Here is a 23,074-nt window from a genome sequence, read left to right as displayed (position 1 = left end):
TGTTAGGGTAAAATAGAGTGCTCTAATTGGAATTGGATTTGATGATTTTATTGTCTAACACGACAGCACCCACACTGACAAACATTTTTGCGCATTTTTGCAATGCCTGCAGTGCCTTATAAATTTATCTGCTGTTGCCATTTACTGTGGCAGGTAACCAACCATACTTTTTAGATTTGTTCATTTTCTCCCTAGTAGCTGAAAGTATCTGGATAGAAAGAGGAGCAGTGGTTGGTAATATGCACAGTGCCTGTTGAGTTTACCTCAGAGAACGTTCCACCACAGGGAAAAGTGTTTTTTTTTTTTCCTAATCCCATTAGCAAGTGTCAGACAGAGGTGGCGAGGGAGCCGTGCAAGGATGTTGGATCTGTCTGGGAGAGAGGAGTGAGAGTGAAACTGGGTCACGGAAGGAGCTCATCAAAGGCTGACGGAGCAGAGGGGAGATGAGTGGAGTGATGCTGCCGCTCCGCTGATGAATTCATGAAATTGCGGCTGTCCTTCAGTGTTTGCCTGTGACCTAAACATCACATTCAAACATCATTAGAACTCAGGTCTGTGATGGTGACATTTCTAGACGAGGAAGGACAGGATGTACCTCAGACGTGAGCCTTTCCAGCAGAGCAACACATGCAAACATTGGGTGGTGATTTGCTCATTTGCATCTCTGCCTCTGCATGATGTCAGAGTAGGGTCAAGCTGCATTTGCAAACTATTTGGGTTTGCCACGTAGACTTTTACCACATCATGACTGTTTCATTAGGGTCTAGTTTAAATTTCCTTTTTTTGGTTTTGACATGTATTGCCCAGCAAACAGAGGATATATATTATATCAGATGTCACACATACACACCGATCAGGCATAACATTATGACCACTTGCCTAATATTGTGTTGGTCCCTTTATGCTGTTAAACTCCTCTGACCCAGTGGGGCATGAACACAGGACCTCTGGGGATGTCCTGTGGCACCAGGATGGTGGCAGTGAACTCTGTGGATCCTGTGGGTTGCAGAGTGGGACCAACGTAGATCAGGCTTATCCGGGCACATCCCACAGATGCTCATTAAGATCTGGATCTGGGGAGTGTGGAACCCAGCTGAACACCTTAGCTCTGTCGTGTACCCTGGGCCACTCCTGAGCGGTTTTTGTGGTGTGTCGGGGTGCATTGTCCTGCTGAGGGTGACAACTGGCATCAAGGACTGCTGTTGCCATGGAGGGTGTCTGGTTTGGGGGGTTGCTTGACCTGCAATGTTTAGACGGGTGGTACATGTCAAACATCCACATGAATGCCAGTTTTCCCAGCAGAACACTGCATTAAACAAGATGGTCGATGCCATTCACTTCATTTGTCAGTGGTCATAATGTTGTGCCTGATCCGTGTGTATTTGGTAGTTCCACAAAGGCCATTACTTAAAGGGCCTTACTATATCTTGATTTCTTCTTGCTGAATAACACGTGTATCACTTATGAATGCAGAACAGTGAATGTCTGTTAGCCGACATTGTATTTGTAATATCTGAGGACTTGAGATCCTAGCTGCAGGATACACTGAATGTTAGCGCACTTCAGAGTGAGCAGGAGTAGAACAGTTTTGTCTGTTTTGCTGCATCATTGCTGCAGTGTTTCTTTCCCAGTTTTTTATTCCAGTCCTGCTCTCTTTACTATGGTTACTGAGACACAATGCCATCCTATATTTAGGTTTTGCATGCTGTACAGACAGCCTATTGCTGTACCATCTTCAGCTAAAAAACTTAAAGCACATGTCTTTCCTTTTGAATATCATTTGAGTGGCTTTGCTTCACAAGTTGTGGTATTTGCAGGAGCTTTAATTAGCCCTCTGAATAATAGCAATTCCATAGCTTGGTGACAACACTGGGAAGATGGCTCTCAATTTGGGTGATGGAGCTAAATCTGTGGACAGATAGAGGCAGGGAGCACTGTCAGGAAGCAGCCACAGTACTTATTTGCTCAGGGTTGCTGCTGAGGGCACTGCATTTCTACAGGCTTGACAGTCATTACTTATGTCTCACTCCCAGGGCGGGACCCCTACCTGCCACCAGATCAGATAGGGGGCTGATTCAGAGCTGCAGATCAACTTTTCTATTAACCCAGGTTTTGATTGTTTTCACTGACTTATGGCACAGGAGAGGTTGCAGCTAGTAGCACTTATACCTTCAAAGAATGGGGCAGCTATATGCTGTTCTGGCTGTACTCCCACCAGCACCTGCTGCAGAGCCAAAGCCAGCCTATCATGCTAATTTGGCTGGCAGTATAACTGAGAGGACGGCGTGTCCTTGCTGCTCCATCTTTACTGACACTCAGCCTAGAGAGAGAGAGAGTAAACAAGCCAGTTGGAAAGGTGTGCTGACGTGTGAGCCCACTACTGAGGAATTGCAGTTGCACTTTTCCCCTCTCTCCTTTACTTTCCCTCCCTCCCTATGTTTTAATTATCTTAATTATGGAATCTGCTGCCAGCAGCTGAAATGAATTGCTCAGTTGTCCATCCTGCCAGGGGCCATTAAGGGCGACCCAGTTCACTCTGGCTACGATGGCGTAATGCTTAGGCAGGGAGAAAGCGGAAGAGATTCCAGTGCTGTCATCAAAATATGCCATATTAATGCTCTCAAGCATTGTGAGATCAGTCAGGGCGGCAAACACGGGTGCAGTAAAAGGAGTTTTGGAAAGCATCAAAGGCTGGCAGTTGTCAGAGAGAACTGCTGTATTAGCGACTGCTTTAGAAATAACTTGCAATATTTCCGTTGTGAGTTTAAGTAGCTTTAAAAGTGACAAATGTGCCTTGCTTGCTTTGGGTTCTTTCCTCAACAAGTGGGCCAGAGCAGTGCAGTCTAAAGAAAAAGACCTTTAGCATGGCATGCTTAAAATGCTGTGCAGAACTCAAAGCCTTCTAGAGTGAATGTACTCAGCTGTAGTTTTGGTACGCTGCAAACACTGGCTGAATTGTACACAACTTGTGGCAAGTACTTATGGGTAACAGCCTCATAGTGGCCACACTGTACAAACACCTTAATAAAGTCTGTCTTATGTTCAAACTTAAAGAACTCATAACCCCAAAATAACCAATTTAACCCCAGAGTTATTTTAGAAAGCTGTGGCTGTTTTTTTTTTTTTTTTTTTTTTTTTTTACACGTAATGTGTAGGCTAATGTCTGTGTTAGGTAGAGATGTTCCAGTTTGGTGTCAATGCTTTGGTTTCTTCTGAAGGCTCATGAAAATGTATGTGCTCAGGTGTTTGCATTAAATCTGTCCACGTCTTAAATGATGGCTCGGCAGCCCTGGAAGTAATCCCCCTGCCATCAGCCTGTAACCAACTGCAGCAGTTGTCCTTAACTTTAAGTGATGGAGGCTGTCTGTGCTACAAGGTCAATCTGTTTTGTACTTGCTGTACACCAGCCTTGCAGTATACATGAATAGGATAGTATATTTATCAATCTACTGCTGACAGGGCCGGAGGGAAAAGTGTTCTTGAACCAAGTCCTGCTTTCACAATGACCAGTGACTCAGCACTGTTTTAATACGGCTAAATGGCCTCACTTCTAAACCAGACTAGAGCAGTTTCAAAATGACTTTTTTCAAAATGTGATTACAAATGTCAGCCTTCTCAGAAAGTCTGGTAAAATAACCTTTGAACCAGATTTCAAAAAAACAAACAAATGTATTATTTGACAGTGCAAACTAAACAGATACTGTAAGATTATAAGATATAACACTTAAATCCTGGTAGAGAAGTTTATTTCTATAACCCAACAGGGAGACCAATGTGCTTTGTAGTGAAAAACAAGAGAATAACTTAAAAACAAAACAGTAACTTAAAACAGGACAAACATGTTGGTGTTCACAGAAATGTGCACAAAAAAATACTCCACTTTTCCAAGACAGGAACACTAAAAACTAATCTTGGCAAAGAAGATTTTGGTTAATGGTGTAGTTGACATAGATGAAAATGGAGTTGTTGGGACACAGGGACGTGGATTTTGTTTGCTGAAGGAAAAAGACAAGCATTTAAACACGACGACATTGGAAGTACTGGTGGCAATTTAAAGTTCTGGAGGTGTTTTTCATAGAATGCTACATTCAGGCAGATTAAACTTGGCCATGGCCAGAACTGGACCTTCAACAAAACAGCAATCTGAAACATACAGCTAAAGCAGTCAAAAAGTCAGAGTCCAGAGTTGAATCCATCAAGAATCTGAGTGATGGCAAAGAGGACTTTCAACCTGAAAGACTTGGAGATTATCACAAAGAGACGCCATCAAAAATCCCAGTGGACACGTGCAGGAAGATTGTTAGCAAGTATAACAATCGTTTGACTGTTGAGGTGACAATTAAACGCCTTGCCAAACCTCACAATTTATAATTAAAATGTCAAACAGTAACTTACCATCTGTTGTAAATCTTCATGTCATTTTCTGTAAGAACATATTGGTTATAGAGATTGGGTAGGAATACATTTGGCCTTAACTGTAATCATAAATTAGCAAAAATTTGAAGCCATTAGTTATTATTTATTCCAAATCCTGTTGACTTTTGAATTTCTTTGTGTCAAAGTGGTTTAAAATCCTTTTCATACCCTAAAATACAACATCAAAAGAGTAAGGAAAAGAAAAAGCACGGTTTCTCTGTGCTAACATAAGCTTCTGTTGAAAACACGACCACCTTCACAAGCTAACTTTATTAGTGGGGCTTCATGTCACTTTGCATTAGCTCTGCTCCAACTATAACATCTAGCGTGTATTATTTCCTGCTATTTGGAGGTCGGTCATCTGTGTTACCTTACTGCAGCCAAACACACACAGCTCCTGCTCTTTTTTTTTAGATATGAAAGGAAGTTTACACTTCAGCAACTCCAATAAAACTGCTTATCCGAGATGAGGTTATGTTTGTCCAACATGTTGATTCATTCTGTGAAGTCTTTAATTTTGTTAAAAGTCTAACAATCTGTTTAAACATGAGAACAATATATGTAACCTGTCTTGCTTGTCTAAGGTTGTCAGCTCAGCAGCAAGCAATACAATGAAGTAAGAGTCTGATCTAATGCTTTGTAGCTACATTTCTGTGACTAACTACCTCTAGCAGTGCAAGAACAACCAGTTGGCTTTAAATGGTATGAAATCAGAAAGAGGTGGTGCTTTCAACAAGTACTGGAACTAACATTAGCTAAATTATATTTCAGGAACTAAAACTGACCATCGTCTGTTAGAAATGAGAGGCTTGAAGTAATTCAACAGTACCTTAGCAGGTGGTGCTTAATGCTGGCTCAGTTACACAAACGTGCAATCTGTGAAATGCATAAACACTGTTGTGGTAGTATACACACTTTGTCTAAATCAGGGATGTCATGTTACCTGAAATTTGTTAGTTTATACCAATACTACTGCATTTCTTTGATTTCCTACAACAATTCCGATACCACGGCAAAACCATTAGCCAGTGAAATGTAATGATAATGTATTTAAACATCAAGTGTTTTATTTGAATAGAGCTTTCAAGTGATAAGAACATGTTACTGTAGTTTATTTTTTTTAAACCAATCATCTCTTTGTGGTGACATAACATTTGCATTGCCCAGCTGCCTGATTATATTTGAAAATGCTGTCAAATATATATCCAAGGTATAATACATTTACCAAAAACAAATAACATTGCAAAAACAGACTGAAAAGCTACACATGTAGCTGCTCTCTGTATACTGGTATACTTTGCCTGTTTTTGCTGCTCAACATGCTCCTCATGTTGATGTTTTGTAAAGACCATAGTAGAAACGCAGGCTGCCGCACGCACACGCAGACACACAGCTATATATTAACAGGCTGAAATGTAATGTCAGTAGCCTGTTAATGTTGTTAGCAGCACCCAGTCACAGTGTGAGCTGCTGCTATGTTTGCCTAAACAGGCTAAGTTAGTCTCTGGGAATGTTGCATGGAGCGTTTTTACAGCAGTGGCAGCTGTCGCATTTCATAACCAGTAACGACAACATTTCAGGATGGGAACATTGTGAAACATGTTGTTAATAAAAGGACCGAAACTCTCAGCTTGAATCCTGCATTCAGATCTGTTTGTCTTTGGGCTGCGCAGTTTGAGGTGTTTGTTTCGTTTGTTGCTAATGTGACACCGATTGCATTCTGACTTTTAGTTTAGTTTTAGTTTAATTCATCGACACGATTTTTGAGGTTTGTTGTTCCGTAAGCCTCAGCAGACCTGTTGCTCCACCGGGAATGGCTGATGCATTACATTGAAAGCACATTCTCCAATAGGTTACCTTTTGATAATTGCTTTACTTTTGGTACAATCTCATTTTCTGAATTTTGATATCGAAGTGGTAGAGAGGTATGTGTTATCATGACATCTCTTGTCTATACCCTTAGCAATGCTCACGATAGAAAGAAGAAGAGTGCAACAATCAATTCATTGCCAACTATTACCTTTGCCACCGACTATTTCAATGATAGTCAATTAATCAGTTTAAGAAGTTCTTTAAGAAATGAACATTTCCCTGATTCCAGCTTCTTTAATTTATAAATATATAAGTAACTTTCACCTTGCAGCTAGAAGATGCCCAGTTTGTGTCTTGGCCTTCCTGGGATCTTTCTGCATGGAGTTTGTATGTTCTCCCTGAGCATGCAGGGGTTTTCTCTGGCTCCGTCCCACTGTCCAAAAACATGCTGAGGTTAATTGATGATTCTAAATTATCCATAGGTGTGAGTGCGATTGTTTGGCTCTGTATGTAGCCCTGTGATAGACTGGTGACCTGTCCAAGGTATCTCCTGCCTTCACTCTATGTGTCTTTAAGTCAGCTGGGATAGACTCCAGCCTCCCACAAGCCTACAGAGGAAAGGTGTTTATAGGTAATGGGTGGATGGATCTTTGGATTGTAGACAGAACAAGACTTTTGAGGTTGTCACCTTTGAGAAGCACTGGTGGACATTTTTCACCATTTTCTGGTACTTTATAGACCAAACAGCTAATTGTGTACGTTTGTCTGTTAATCTATCTATCTGTGCGTAACATTACTCTGAAATGGAATAACAGATTTGGATGAAATTTTCAGGGAAGGTCAGAAATGACAAAAGGACCAAGTGATTAGATATTGGCTGTGATGTGGCTTATAGTTTGGATCCACTGATTTGTTAAAGATTTCCGTATCATTGCGAGATAGCGGCATGGCATCACTGTAACTATGACAACAAGTGAACACTACATTAGCTCCCTGCTAACGATTACATGATTGCGATCCTACTAGAAATCCACTGCTACGATCTTATCAGGACTTTTTCATCGGAAATTATACAACTGAGCAGCCTTGGCAGAGTACTGCGCTCTCTGAGTGCTTTTCTTGCTGAGAAAGCAATCAATTATTAGTCAACAGGCGAATCATCGCAGGCCTAGTAATAATGTGTTTGACAAAACAGGCTTTCAGGTCCGTTAAGCTCAGGCTGTTCCGTGCTGTGGATCTTGTCTTGCAGTGTGAGTTTAGAGTTTGACTGCAACACACAGAAGCCCAGCACTGTGTTGTGTGCTCAGTCCCTCTGGTAGCGTCCCCACCCCGTTCTCCTCCCACTGACTCCTGAGCTAGTTATTAATAGGATGTGGATGGGTCTGTCTGAGTGAGGAAATCAGGTTGCCTTCCTGTAAATATTGCATGATTTCCCTCGAGTCAGCCTAGAATGCCAGAGAGGAGGATGCAGCAGAGATTTTTTTTAGGTCTTGTTGCTGATGCCAGACAGAGATGTCAGTGCTCTGAAGTCAAGTTTGGACTTCAGATTAATCCTTATTCCGTGCTGGTCGAGAATCAGCCCAGTTATTTTTAATCTCAGTGGAGCCTGCCCGAGAAGCTCCTCCCTGTGTGTCAATAAACCTCAACACAAGGTGTGCACCTCGCATGACCTGCCTCAAACTTTGGTAAAGCAATGAGGAAGAAACTTCACTTTCACATGACTACATTGTTGTAATATTTTTGTCACATGTGTTTCTTGCATGTGAGTTTTCCTGAGTCTTTAGTTCTTTTGTTGTTGTTTTACTGCAGCTGATAAGCAGAAAAGGAAGCTGTATGTTTACAAGTGACCATACTGGTTAAATTCCTGTCTCCCTTTACCCCCCAGCTTAACTTTTACCCAATAGAGGACACCCAATAAAAATAGCTGCTGCCTCTGCAGTGGTGGAAAAAAGTTTTCAGACACCCCATATATTTGTGAAATATTGCATTAAGCATCACTCTTAGGTCTTCAGGTGCAATTTCTGTTAGTACAGACACAGCCATAATACTAAACAAATCCTAAAAAAAGCCAATAAAAACTTAAAATTGATTGGGTCCAAAAAATTTTAAGGGTGTCCGAAAACTTTTTTCCAGCTAAGTATTTCTGTGGATGGATGGGAGGTGCTTGTAGTGACAATAAATAATAATATATTATACCTCAAGTTATTTTCAGTAACAGTCCACCACCCCATGAATGTAACTGTCAGGGTTCCACAGGTTTTCTCTCGGTTCTGACTCTTATATCCGTTGTTTTCCTTCACCAGGTCCTGTAGTTTACGTGCTGGACCTGGCTGATCGGCTCATCTCCAAGGCTGGCCCCTTTGCTGCAGCTGGCATCATGGTGGGCTCCATCTACTGGACAGCTGTCACCTATGGTGCTGTCACTGTCATGCAGGTACGACCTGAGATTCCTCGAGAGAGGTTTTTATTTATTATAGGTTTGTTCAGGCAGATGGAAGTTGTTACTTACACTGTACTTGAGCTCTGGCCAATAAATTAGAATAGAATAGAATATCCTTTAGTAGTCCCGCAAGGGGAAATTTGCAATGTCATAGCAGCAAAATGACAGAAGAAAAATCAAGAAAACACAACTATAAAATAGATGTGAGATATATACACTATATATACAATATAAATAAGAAAAACAGAAGAACACAAGAATAATAACACAAATTTAAAAATATAATCACAAATAAATTGCACTTAGGTGTATTTGCACTTGACAGTTGGCTAACTGTCATTAAGGGAGTGTATATGTGGTCTGTTGGGAGCAGTGCTCATTATAGAGTCTGATACCAGCAGGAAGGAAGGACCTGCGGTAACACTCCTTAACACACCTAGAGTGATGCAGTCTGTCACTAAAGGAGCTGTCCAGTGCCCTCAGAGTGTTGTGCATGGGGTGGGAGACACTGTCCAACATCCTCCTTTCTCCCACCACCTGCACTGGGTCCAGGGAGCTCCCCAGGACAGAGCTGGCCTTCTTGATCAGCCGATCAAGTTTCCTTTTGTCAGCAGCTGAGATGCTGCTTCCCTAGCAGGCCACTCCATAAAAGATGGCTGATGACACCTTAGAGTCATAAAAAGTCTTCAGGAGTTCCCCCTGCACCCCAAAAGACCTCAGTCTCCTTATTAGATAGTCTGCTCTGAACCTTCCTGTAAAGTGCTGTAATGTGGTCTGACTGTTCAGGTGAACACCCAAGTAGTTGTACGAGTCACAGTGAACTCAAAAGCTGTTCTATACAGCCTTCATGTATTCCTGTTTGGAGAGTCCACACTGTGGATGTGGTTAGACAAACACCAGGTGAATTCACAGTTGCTTGTTTTATTTTGCTCCTGATTTTTTGATTCTTTTTTTTAATCATTTGTAAGTAAAAGTCATTAGCTTGACTTGTCTGCAGTAGTTTTCCTTTCTGACCATTCACTCTGCTGTCCAGGTGGTGGGCCATAAGGAGGGCCTGGATGTGATGGAGCGGGCCGACCCTCTATTCCTCCTCATTGGGCTGCCCACCATCCCTGTCATGCTTATCCTCGGCAAGATGATTCGCTGGGAGGACTACGTCCTGCGTCTGTGGAGGAAATATTCCAACAAACTGCAGATTCTCAACAGCATCTTCCCAGGTCAGCACACAATAGTTTTGCCTGTCAACCTTTTTGTAATGTATTTAAAATGTGTTCAGGTATTTAGGCCATTGATTTTCTTTAGGTTTTTGTTTGACCTCATTCAAATGTTGATCTCACTGTTGGATGAAGTTCTAAGCCCTGCTACTGATAAAGCCCAGATAAGGCCATTGGAGAAATAAGAAATGAAAAGACATCTAGTATATTCAGAAGCATTATAGAGAAGGATTTTGTCTCTGTCATGGGTCTACTTAGGGACTTTGTGTCAAAATGGATGCAGACAATTGATTATTTTTAATTTTTTTTTGGTTTGATTTTTTCAAAGTTTATTTAAACAACAACAAAAGACAATGAATAACTTGTTCAAAAAGGAGTGAGAAGAAGTCAAAGCTCATCTAATCCCACCTCTTCTCCTTACACACATGATTGTAAATCTATTCATCCTGCTTCTTCGAAATACTACCATTTCTAAACAACAATAACAATAATAGTGAACGTGATTTGTAGTAAATATACACCAATATGTCTATTAACATTTGTATAAAAAGACCAAACAATAGCAAAACACAACTAATAGACCCAACTAATATTGCATATAAATAAATCTAGAAAACAAATCATTAAGAAATAAATAATTAGTAACATTAACCTGTGCACACCCAGCGACTGTCACACCACCACTTTATCCCTGTATCCTGTGAAAACATTATATTTAGTTTTAAACTGCTGCATGTTTGGACATCGCTTGATCTCCTCACGCAAACTGTTCCAGAGTCTGACCCAGCAGAATGAAAAGTAGAATCTTTTTCTATTTGTACGGATGTTGTTCATTTTGAAGTTGTATTTTCCTTTAATTGATATGCCCCTTCTCGATCCCTAAGCAATCTCTGTATGTTTTGTGGCAAAACGTTATTTTTTGCTTTGTGCATGATTTGTGCATTTTGGAATTTCACTATATCTGTAAATTTTAATAATTTTGACTGTATGAAGAGTGGGTGAGTATGATCCCAATAGACAACATTGTGAATAACCCGTATTGTCCTTTTTTGAAGAATGGTTAATGAGTAGATTGAACTCCTGTAGTTATTACATTACCCCAGATCTCTACAATGGAATTGAAATATGGTAAGACCATGCAACAGTATAGGATGCGTAGTGATTTATGGTCAAGAGCATGTTTTGCTTTGTTTGAAACAGGAATTTATTTTCATGAACCCTGTCAATTTGCACCCCATCTATCTGTATTTGTACTTGTACAATGAGTCAGACTCAGTGACCACAAACTGATGATACGAATCGTGTTTTAAACATACAGTGGATACGGGGTGTTAGTAAACTTGTGACACATCTTAGACGCTAACTTCTCGTCCATCACAGAAGCTTTTACTGCCATTGGTCTGTGCTCATTTTATCAGACTTTTGTAAACACAAATAAATAAGCCTCAGGCTCCGACACAATGACTTACTGCCCAGATCACTTTTAGTCTGGGTGTACATACAAACAAAATAAATGTTTGTTCTGGCTGCACGCCGCTGCCCCCTATGTGTCTCTGCAGGGATTGGCTGTCCAGTTCCTCGGATCCCGGCGGAGGCCAGCCCCCTGGCCGATCACGTGTCGGCCACACGGATCCTGTGTGGCGCTCTGGTCTTCCCCACCATCGCCACCATCGTGGGGAAGCTCATGTTCAGCAGCGTTAACTCCAACCTACAGAGGACCATCCTGGTGGGTACAAGCAGTCATCAGAAAACACACAGCAATGAGTGTAAAGAGGAGCTGGCAATGGTTCTGACAGCTCAGAAAGCCAAAAATGGTCATCACAGTGTGAGAGATTGATTCAAATTTAGAAAAGTAAATAAATCTGGGGGGATTAGCTGAATAAATGACTATTCTAACTAGGGTTAACTGTGCAGCTTATGAGCCATTCAACTCAAATATTTTTGTTTTTCTGATTTATGGCTTTATAACTGTGATATACTGCACAAAATACAGCTTTGCGTTGTTTCTACTTCTCATGATGGTTGTGCTGATTCCATAGAGGTGCAGGACTTTATATCAGAGTGAAAAATGAGCCCACGGTGAGTAACGATGAGACAGGAGCGAATACAAACACCCAGAAACTGCTTGGGGTTCAGAGAGTTGAAATCAAGTGTTAGTAAATGGACACGCTAGGAATCAAGGCCAGTGTAATATTTGCATTTGCATAAGTGGTGAAAGCTTAACAGTTAGAATTTACAAAACCTAGACATAAAACAATGTCCAGCACTAACAATGACCAAAAAAATGTAAATAAACTAATGGGTTCTTACTTGTAACAGCGTCAACATTCAGCATAATCACAAAAAGCTGCTTCTGCCTGCATGTGAGGATGGAGAAATGACATGTCCAGTGTTGTCAAGAAACGCAACGTAAAGGCAGCTGGAATGTGGTTCCACTGTGGAAAACCTAAAAAGTGTACAAGGAAAACAAACAAAACACATTACTCAGGTTGGAAAACAGCATCTGTAGGTTTGCTAGTACCATTTATGGCTGACAGTAGGACCATGTGTCTTCATTTTCCATAGGAGAAGCCTTGTGCTGAAGACAGACAGGACACCAGAGTGATCTGTGCTGTACTGATACACTGAACATCATCTACTGAGTGACAGACTGCTTTGTCATATTTTCATCTGTGCATGAATACGAGTCATTAGCCTTAGTTTGGTAGAAGGTGTGACCAAGAAGTTCAGCGTTTGTCTATATATAGCAAAAATGTGTACCCAATTTAATTTTTTTCGGTCCAAGTAGTCTCCTTGTGCAATGATACGGTGCTTACACAGAGCTACATCTTGTGAGGAGGGTAGGTGGAGAGAGACATTTGTGTTGCTATGGCCAAAAAAAATCTGTGCATAATTGTGTGCTGAGAGCGGACATACTGGAACAACCTCGTGCAATCGCTTCACAGTTCTGGTCAGTTACACCAGATGTTCTCCCTCAGATATGTCAGATACGTTACAAGTAGCACTCTGCTTTATCGACCCGACCCTGGATGACTGAACATTCACAACCACGTGAATGTTGAAGAAAGCAACCAGCATCTTCCTGGTGCTCCTTGTCCTGTTATGGAAACATTTCCATGGTGAAAACAGCAGTTTCTTCTGTCAGTAGTAACAGAAGACTCAACTCTTGTCAACATTCATGATCAACATGAAGGCTGGCAGACAAAATGTGATGTTTGCTGTCTGCTCCAGTTGCAGGTCCACACTGAAATCAAATGTCAGTGGTCAGAAATGTGTACCACAAGTCCTGCTGTTAATTAAACAGTCCTTGGACTTGAAATCCAAGCAGGGGTGTATTTGAGAGAACATTTCTGGCTTCTCTTTGCCTTCTAGCTCCATTTGAATTCAGTTTTCGTTTTCACTGTCGTATCAGTTTTAATGTTGTTCATTCTAAATGAAAAACCACTCAATCCTGTAAAGATTTGTTTTTATTACCACTTAATATGTCAAATAGTGATTTCAATAACTGCATGGTTTAAAAACGGATGAAAATCCACATCACAGCTTGAGTGAGAGCTTAAATTAAAGACCATGTCATGTACTCTGCCAAGGCTGCTCAGTCGTGTCATTTCGGCTGAAATCTTGAAAGAATTTGTGGCAGAAATCACGGCAACATAGAATGTGGCCATTTAATATAGATGTACCCACAAACAAAATGACTTTGCGCTGAGCACAGATGTGTGTTATGCATCTTTACGTTATGTACGGATACCTAAATATGAAGCAGGTGACGAGAATTGATGGGACTCGGAAACACCCCCACAATTTAATCAGTTGTTTCTTGTATCATTTCCAACGGATAAGTTTCGATAAGTCCACAGCAGTCGATTTGTAGTAAGATCGCAGTCATGTGATCATCAGCAGGCAGCTGACATAGTGTTTCCTTGTTGTCATAGTTACAGTGACGCCATGCCGCTATCTGGCAATGATACAGAAATCTTTCATGGATCCAGACTAAACGCCGCATCACTGCCGACATCTAATCACTTGGTCCTTGTGTCATTTCTGACCTTTCCTGAAAATTTCCTCCAAATCCGTGTGTCTGTTTTTGAGTAATGTTGCTAACAGTCAGACAGACAAACCTACGCCTATTGTCACATCATCCCGCCGTGTTCTTTAGCGGAGTAATAATCGCATAGACATGGTGCTACAGCCCAATATGTGCCTGTGTTCTGTAAAAAGTGCCAAGTTCCAGCCTTTCACAAACATGAACAAGGCTTTCTGTGCTCAGTACCATCTGTGTAGCAGACTGACATGTACTGATTGTAGTAGAAACGGAGCCCCGTCTACTTTAAAAGTCCTCCTCGGTCAACATGTGGGCAAACACAAACCATAAACTAGTCTCGAAACCTTCAAATTACTGGTTTTGTACAACCATCAGTTCACAACCTAAAGATATTTCATTTAAATTCATTAAGAACGCAAAAGCAGTTCATTTATGAAGCTTATTTCATTCACTGACTGCTGCTGTAACATTGACCAGGTGTTAGAATTCCTGTAGATGATGTTTCATTCGACTCCCTCACTCACTGTTGGACTAACAGTTCCACTAATCTGCACGGCACTGTGAGAAACAATCAGAACATTGTAAAAGCTCCGAATCAGACCGTTAGAAAACTAAACCATCTAGAGGGGATTCCTGAAACCTCGACACAGCGACGGTTGAATCGAACCAACATATCCGAGAAGCACAGTGAAGTATTGTCAATGCTTCCTAGAATGTCCTGCTCGCAGCAGAACGGAAGATGGGTGCTGTCACGTGCCTGATAGTCAGTGTGAAATTAAAGCAGATCTTCTATAAGCCAGCAGTGGGGAAAGCTTTGATGTGTTGAGCTGAATCTGTCTCTAAGCTCTTTCAACAGTTTTTTTTCTCTCTTCTCCTACAGGGAGGTATCGCCTTTGTGGCCATCAAGGGGGCGTTTAAGGTGTACTTCAAACAGCAGCAGTACCTGAGGCAAGCCCACCGCAAGATCCTCAATTTCCCTGAGCAGGAGGAGGCCTGAAGAGGGAGGACAGACGAAGAGCACAACTTCTGCTGGAGGGAGGGAGGGAGGAAGGAGAGGAGGGGTTGAACTCTCAGTGAACAGGACATGCTGGTGAAATGGACTTAGTCACCCTCATTTACCTACTCCTCTCCCACCTCACCCCTTCTCACCCACTCCGGAGTGATCCATCGCACCGCTGCCAACCTCCACGCAAGGATCCCCACCACACGCTGTTTCTTTTTTTTTTTTTTTTAAACTTGTGACGCTTTTGTAAGGTGAAGACGGACAAGACTTGCAGACTGGAGCATGTTTGCAGTTAGCGTGCAGTATCACACATTAACACATCGATTCCCAAGAACTTGTGACGAGTGACTGGGTGGATGTGCTTCAGCAACCACGTAACAAATACTTACTGTATTTTAAGGAGAAGGAATGCGAGGCATCTGTAATTAGAAAGTTTTATAATGATAATAAATGATTGTTTTATAATGTTTGTTTTGCAGGTTTGAAATGTCCCGTATGATGATGATGATGGGGATTTGTATCGATTGAGGATTTCTGTTCAGTGTATGGAATGTATTAAACAATAAAATGTGTAACATTTGTGAATATTAACGCAAACTAGGAAGCATTTAGAGGAAATTTGTTGTGACTGTGACACTAAAGCTAACCACATAGAAATGAGCACACTGACCACAGATGGAGTTAAGTCAGAGGTGTGTCTTTTAGACCCTGATTTAAAAACTCTTTTTGCTCACATGCCTCAGCAGTGTTCAGGATTTGCCTCTCGCTTTATGTCCACCTTACAAAATGCTCTCCTGTGTTTTGAAGCCTCGACGGCCATTGCAGCGCTCCAGGTTTGGTCGAGCCTGTTGCCATGACACCGCGTGGAGGAGACGGATGTTTCAGGATGTTGGACAGTTTTCACATGACATCCATTGCAGCAATGAAACCTTTGGACTTTTAATGTCAGATTTATTTTATGTCAGGTTTCACCTTCGCCCCTCGACCAGCACATGATGATGATGGCTTTCGTGTTGTGTGTGAACCACAGCTTCGGTTCTGTACTAATTACCATCCAGACTCTGGCAATTTAAAATGAGTCATAGGAGCAGCTGAGACTTTTGGCTGGACTTTGTATGGAAATTAAAGGGTCAGTTCACACAAACAAGCCCTATTTTCCTGCTTGAGTTGTGTTCATCCTTAGTTTGTTTTCACTCTATATACAGATAAATGAAATTTCATTGAATTAAAAGTGTTATTAAAGTGCATTTCTTTGGTAACAACAATGAAGATGCATTCTAATACTTAAATTCTCCTAATAGAACAAAAAAATGTACTGAATCTGGAAAAACTAAGTTGCAATTGTGAAAATAAGGCTTGTTGGAATGTGAGTGAACGGACTGAAACGTGCAGTCGTACTACGTAACCGCACATAGATTTGTTTTAAATCATTGAGAGCATGGTGTGACTGAATATCCAAATGTTGCCATTTGCCAGACTTAGCAATAACCCATAAGTTGCTATTGATACGAGGATCTTGGTTCTGTAAAAAGACACAGTTGACCACTTGGAATATTTAACCTGCACATGTAAACCGTGCCTGCTTTCCAGGTGTCGTCCTACCACCGCCTTCCTGGTACATCCTCCGCTCTGCCAAAAGAGACGTTCCAACGTGAACTGCGTTGTACACACATTGCGTCTGACTTCTGTGGTATTAGTTCTGTGAATAAATGTATTTTTCCACATGCTGCATGTGTTGAGTGTGTAGGGATGAAAAACACAAACGCTTCTAATTCACTTGTTTATTAATTAGAAACACACAGGAGACAAAAAAAGGAGACCAAACTCAAAATTAGCACTCTTCACTGGCCCATGAACCCAACCAGCCAATCACAGTTTTTTGTGTTGCTAAATACATCCTAAATGTAAACCACTCACTAAGATACGTCACAAGGTAAACAGTGCATGGCCCGCCCAAGCCTGATATGTAATGTTTCTAGAATGCTGTGAAAACTGCCCTCAAACGCTGTAGAGCTACTGCCTGTGGGAGTGGAGGACTACCTAAGGCATGCTGCTGCTGGTGGTTGTCTTTGGGTTTTCACCACATGGGAATAATGCCATTTAACACAGTAGCAGTTCATGAAGAGAGGCTTCGCTTGAAATCGAAAAGTAATATTTGAAATGGTTTTGATCTGGTTGAGACGTAGTAAAATGCTGGAAAACATTGAAGCTTTAGATGCAGCACGATCACACAGGTACTCCCTTCAACTTTCTAACCCTCTGAAATCCTTTAAAACCATGCAGCATCGTATGAGCGAGCAATGAGCTAGGCCTGGGGCAGCTGAAATAAAACGAGTGATTTTTGGCTGTTTGAACAGAGTGGTTGGCAGCTCCACCAGCAGCGGTTTTACACTGCGAAGCTGGTTAGCACCTGAGAGAGCAGGTCACGCTTGCATGACGCTGACATCACCACCAACGCCCCGGCAACCGCTCAGAGCGAACACAGCCCTCTGCTGGAGCCACATGTCACTCCTCACACTCGTCCCTGTCCACGACATTTAGTTTATTGCTTAGTGAGAGAAGTGCATATATTCAGAAAAATAAACCCCCTTTTAGACATCAACACGAAATGTTTTTCAGAGAAAAAGGCTAGCTGCTTTGACATCTATGCAGTAAGAGCCAGTGCACATCCAACTATTTGAGGGGGTGGGGGGTGGAGCGTGTCTAACTCCCCCCAGGATTTTGCCCTAAATCATACAAACTTAATGCCTGATGCCCCCCTGAAAGGCACAAGCTGCAAGAAGTCTCAGAATGTGACCCCAGAGTTTCCAGGGCAGAAAAAATAAAGTCCTGTTTGTCTCTACAGCCATTAACTCCTCTGAGTTTTAAGGATCAGATTTGAACAAAGTACCAGTGGAAATGACAAACCCATAAAAGTGTTTTTATTGTAATTACTAATAAAACTGAATGTTAAAATAAACAGCATGGAGGTACCCTGAGATGTCTCAATTACATACTACTCTAAAACGCAATAAAAAAAAATTTTAAATTTTCATGAACGTGGTTCTGTGGTTAGTGATTTAAAAACAGCTCCTCAAGGGTCCCAACATTTTACCAGTTTACAGGCAAAAACATTTCAAAAACATGCAGGGATTAAAACCAGAATTATAAGGCTTCAGAAATGCATAAAATATTCCTTTTGAGCGAGTGCATCTACTGTGATAACGGTGTCTCTGAGGGATACAGTCCAACAAATAAAAGAGACGACCTTCATGGAACTACTGTCTTCAACCACCACAGCCCCCCAGTTCATCACAATCAACCTGCTATCCATTCTCAGAGCAGCATGTCTGAATAACTCAAAGAAAACGCCTCCGACTGTGAAGCCTCTGCAGTACGCTTGTTAAGAGGGATGGCCCTCGTCTTTTTTTTTTAAACGTTGTTTCTAGTTCTCCTACAACAGCCTACACCGTGTTGTGATGCGTGTGAGTGTTGCATCTCCTTTTAGAGACCTTAACATGAGGTGAATCTGGTGTGATCTCTATCGTTACCACGGCTAACGTCGACGGTCTCTGCTAACTTTTGTGATTCGAATTGTTTGTTGATTCCGAGCATCTCTTCTAGTGGCTCCAGCCTGCCGCACATTCACATGCACCCGCGCAAACAAACACACACTCATGCAGGCTCAGTCCGACGAAAGTCTTCTTGACGGGGAGGGAGGAGGAGGAGGGGGAGGGTGGGGAAACAGAGCGGGGGTCCCTGCAGTCGCCCTCCCCGGCCTCCGCCCCCTCGTGCTGCTGTGTGTCGACCTGCCAGCCTCGCTCACAGTTTGGCGGCCATGAAGTTGATGTGAGGCTTGACCAGAGGGAACAGAGGTAGGCTCCTCTTGAACTCCGTCATGTCCTGAACCAAAGTGGGCTGCAAGGAAAAGTTTGCAGGTTAAACTTTCATCCCCACTGAGACATTAAGACATCAACCCTAAGTCTGTGGTGTTTGTAGCTATAACAGGTACACTTTGCTTTGCTATGCAGACGGTCAGACTGGCTCTGATGTTGAAAACACAAAAAAAAACCCACACCTTTGGATGTTTCTGAAAGGCTGTGACTTGGCCCGTTTTATATAAAATAGCAGCTAGCTACAGACTAAGCTTTAGCACGATGTCAGTGATTCTTCTTGTGACGGACATAACACAGGATTTCTGGAGAATTTAACACTTCCTGCTGTGTTTGGGGCACAATTAAAGGGAAAGCATGTTCAAATCAAAGCACCTCCAAAGATGACAGCAGATGGCAGCGACTACTTCAATTAGAGCTCTTTTATTGATGAATTATAAAGGTGTGAATGAAAGAGAACCTCATCATACAGTCCCTCCTCATAACCACTTGTTTTTGTTTTTCATGCACATGTGCAGTAAGCGTGGTCTGTCCACACAGTAACAAGTTTTGGGTGGTATGTGGACTTCCACTTGACTAGATGGCAGAACTGACACTATAAGCAGTAATTGGCCTCAATGATAGTCTTCTAGTAGCTTCGAAAGCCTTGATTATACTCCCTTGAAGATGTGAACAGCTGTGGACACCATGAATGCATAGTACTGCATTATTAGTCTAGTCCATTTTTCTGTGGCACTTATCTAGGACTAGACCCTTGCTTATAGGATTGCATCAAATAAAAATGACCCTTTTCTCAGGTCCAGCTTTGTAGCAAGTGGTTAGTGAACTTCTGTAGGAGGCATAGTCCCAAACAGAAGCCCATGGTTCATCCCATCACAACAGGCCAGTTTTAATGACTACTGCTGTCTCAAAATGATTCAACCCCTTGAATAGAATCCCACATAAGAGCACTAGTTTGCAAATCAGGAGTTGTCTCAAGCATACCCGACATCACTCATCAAGGGCTTCATTAGTGGCATTAGATGTGCTTCAGATAGAACACAAATACCTGGACTGGCTTGGGGTTTGTTCATAGTGACGTTTGATTGCATGTTAGAAATATGGTTAAGTCAAGAGAATTGTCCCAAAAGTTTAGAGAGGAGATCATTGCCTTGCATAATCAAGGAAAAGGATACAGAAAGATAGTAAAGGCACTGAATGTTCCTGGAGATACTGCTGGAAGCATAGTTTGCAAGTTCAAAGTTAAAGGAACAGTGGTTACACTACCTGGACGTGGCAGAAAGAGGAAGCTATCAACAGCTGCCACCAGAAGTCTGAGGAATCAGGTGGCCATAAAGCCCACCCTGTGACTGCAAAAGACCTGCAGCAAGACTTGGTGGCAGCAGCAACTAAGGTTTCAATGTCTACAGTGAGGTGCACACTAAACGCTGAAGGTCTCCATGCCTGAACTCCAAGACGTACACCACTACTGACCCAAAAGCACAAGAAAAGTCACCTCCGATATGCTTGAAACCATCTAAATATTCAAATTCATGACAGTGTGCTACTTTTAATGACTACTGTTGTCTCAAAATTACTCAACCTCTTCTTAACAAGCATCTTTAGTACTTAGTAGAGCACCCTTTTACAGCTATGAACTGTTGCAAACATGATGCAGAATTGAATAATTTTCAGTCATTAAAACTGGCCTATTGTGATGAATTTGGAGAAACCACCTGTAATACTGGTTGTGTTGAGCTATTTAAATTGTTCTTGTTTGAGTTGTTTATCAAAAACAGCTGTAAGTTTGTAAAATGTGCCAATAAACCTGACTTGCAATGGGGATAAATTAGTTTGAGTGCAACTGCATAGATGTTTTTAAGAAGGCTCAGAAACTTCCTGAGTATACAATCTGATTTGTTTGGGATCATTTCCATGTCTGGAATGAAAAATATTTAGTCTGTATTCATGAGAAACAATATAATCTACTGTGTGTCATGAAGGAGAATGTCTGATAACTGACAAGTGATTGATGAACAAGCTACAAGAAGCTCCAGCAACATGAACTTCATCAACAGGATCAGTTCATTCTTTTATTTTCTTGACATTATGAAACACATGCAGTATTGAAATATTGTTTTTTCTACACAAATTGTGACCATCAGTTCCTGTTGGATAAACACAGTTTAGCTGTGTACAGTTTATTGATGTCATGCTACAAGCATTTTAAGATTTGCCCTTCGTTTTTGTCAGTGTCTTTACTCTGCCTGCTGCACATTTAAAGTAAATAAGTCTGATTGAGGCTAATAGATGTCAGTAGTTGTGGAAACAGTGAGGTTAGCATATACAGGAGCTTAAATAAAAAGTATATTACCTGTGGTAGGGAAGGAGCAGGGGCCAGGTTGACATCATTCTGAGCAGGAAACTCTCCCACTATTGGACCTGGTACACACACAAATGTACAAGTCAAGCGCAGGGTCTGAATGAAGCCTGAGCATCCATCATGTATGTACCAATACTCACAGGAGTCCATCTCTCTGGAGAGGACGTGCACGGACACCTTGTGCCTCTTTGGGGCCTCGACTGTCAGCCGTTCCTGCAGAGACACAGACAGATTACCATAACCTAATCCTTTTGTTTCATTATTTAAATGCCCACATTCTGAGGGAAACAGAATAGAATGACTCATCGCTACGTTAAACCCTTTTTGTAAAGGCGTGTTTCTACCCCAGAAGAAGAGGCTCGACAAGGCCCGGATGGCCATGTGTTTCTCCCACTGAGTCTGGGATCAGCTGTGACAGCCCTGTGGAGATTTAGCTACACAGTCGGCCTTATCACTGTCTCTGGGTGGAGGATTATATTAGACTGAAGGTTTGGCTCGTCTGCAGTCAGACTGCATCAACACTGGCAACCAAAAATGAAATAATAACCAAAAAAAAAAAAAAAGAAGAAGCCTCTGCGATTTCTGCTGATATGACATTAGAAATGCATTAGGTTTATTCTGCATGGGGGCTGTAATGGTTTCTGCTGGGCTGAGATAATGCCAATTCTTTCTGCGGCCGTGTGTCTTTTGCCCCTTTATCCCCTTTGAAACAGGCTTGCTGGCTGTCATTATGGCAGCTGATATGCTGTGAGCGTCCTGTGTCAGTGTCACCTCCACGGCTATGAATAGAAGCAGGAGGCCGAAGGAGATGAAAGCTAGGAGGACACACTGAATCCAGGAAATCCATGTGTGTCTGCCCACACACACACAAATAGACTTAGAGTAGGTGGTGCGGTATATTGGACCAATAATGTTCTTTAATCAAAACTGTGATTACCATCGTTTCACTGCTGTGTAACACTGACTTGACAGATACTATACATTCTGGTACTAACATATACATCTACAGTAGGAGGGTAAAACACAGTTCTACATTCAAGCTCTATTGATGGCACAATCCAGCGTTTCCTTGTTAGTGTTGTCCCCTTCTAAATGCAAATTATGTATTTTACAAACTCTTTTTGATCCCCATCTATCCATTGATACAATTATGTCTCAATTAATGCATTTACAAAAATAAATCTCATCAATTTCCCTCCATGGAGTGAACACAACCTCAGCAGTCATCAAGGTATTCATGCAAGTCTATTTAATTGTACTCAGGAGGCCTCCATTGTCTTACATGATCTTCACCAGCAGATGTGCTAGTCTAGCTGGAATGGACCTGAAGATGATCAGATGTTTTAATTTTTCTTTTTGAACTTTAAGCTTTTAAGCCAACATGGATGGAAAAAGTCCTTTAACTGCTCAGGAAAAATAATATTGAGCTTCCATGACAACGGGGTAAACTTTGGTGTGAATAGTAGAGCTAGTAAATGGACCATATGGTTGCAGTGTTACTTCATGTGCAGTTTTGAACAACAAGAACATACTTTGAACCTCGAGTAATGAGCTGTCTGACACAGGATTGTGGCAGTTAGTCCATATGAATTGAATATAGATGATCACACAGATCATTAATGTCTAGTAAGGCTGCATGTCTAACACTCAACAATTTAAGGCAGGACTAAACAGGACTAAAAGTGCAGACAAATGTTCAGTACAATTACCTAGTTCTTTTCTCTAAGTATGATCTGACACTTAAACTTAGCCCAAGATATTCTTCATTGGATATACTATAAGGAATGGTAAATTGTATTGTCATTTCCGACTTCTCACGGCTCCAGAGTCCTTGCTTGCCACTGTGGCATGAGGGGTTGCTCTGCCAGACACACACCTGTCACTGCATCAGTACCAATGTTCCCTAAACA

The 23,074-nt window shown here is 41.7% G+C and overlaps 2 protein-coding genes across 5 annotated transcripts in view; one reads left to right on the top strand and one right to left on the bottom strand.

Moving 5' to 3' along the window:
- Positions 1-16,652, top strand: part of marchf5 (membrane-associated ring finger (C3HC4) 5) — a 31,050-nt gene extending 14,398 nt beyond the window's left edge. For both annotated transcript variants that reach the window (XM_023276666.3, XM_023276664.3), the window contains 4 exons: positions 8,532-8,662; positions 9,702-9,885; positions 11,442-11,608; positions 14,808-16,652. In XM_023276666.3, coding sequence (XP_023132434.1) covers positions 8,532-8,662; positions 9,702-9,885; positions 11,442-11,608; positions 14,808-14,924 — 599 coding nt within the window. In that variant the 3' untranslated portion in view covers positions 14,925-16,652. The remainder of the gene's footprint in view (positions 1-8,531; positions 8,663-9,701; positions 9,886-11,441; positions 11,609-14,807) is intronic.
- Positions 16,653-16,696: 44 nt separating this feature from the next.
- Positions 16,697-23,074, bottom strand: part of ide (insulin-degrading enzyme) — a 37,288-nt gene continuing 30,910 nt past the window's right edge. For all 3 annotated transcript variants that reach the window (XM_023276661.3, XM_035951175.2, XM_035951174.2), the window contains 3 exons: positions 21,305-21,377; positions 21,156-21,223; positions 16,697-18,827 (listed from right to left, as the gene is read on the bottom strand). In XM_023276661.3, the coding sequence (XP_023132429.1) occupies positions 18,732-18,827; positions 21,156-21,223; positions 21,305-21,377 (237 nt within the window). In that variant the 3' untranslated portion in view covers positions 16,697-18,731. The remainder of the gene's footprint in view (positions 18,828-21,155; positions 21,224-21,304; positions 21,378-23,074) is intronic.

The sequence above is a fragment of the Amphiprion ocellaris genome, chromosome 16, assembly GCF_022539595.1.
Source record: "Amphiprion ocellaris isolate individual 3 ecotype Okinawa chromosome 16, ASM2253959v1, whole genome shotgun sequence".
Taxonomy (NCBI): Eukaryota; Metazoa; Chordata; class Actinopteri; family Pomacentridae; genus Amphiprion; species Amphiprion ocellaris.
The sequence above is the reverse complement of the archived record's forward strand: the minus strand, read 5'-3'. Positions and strand labels throughout refer to the sequence as shown.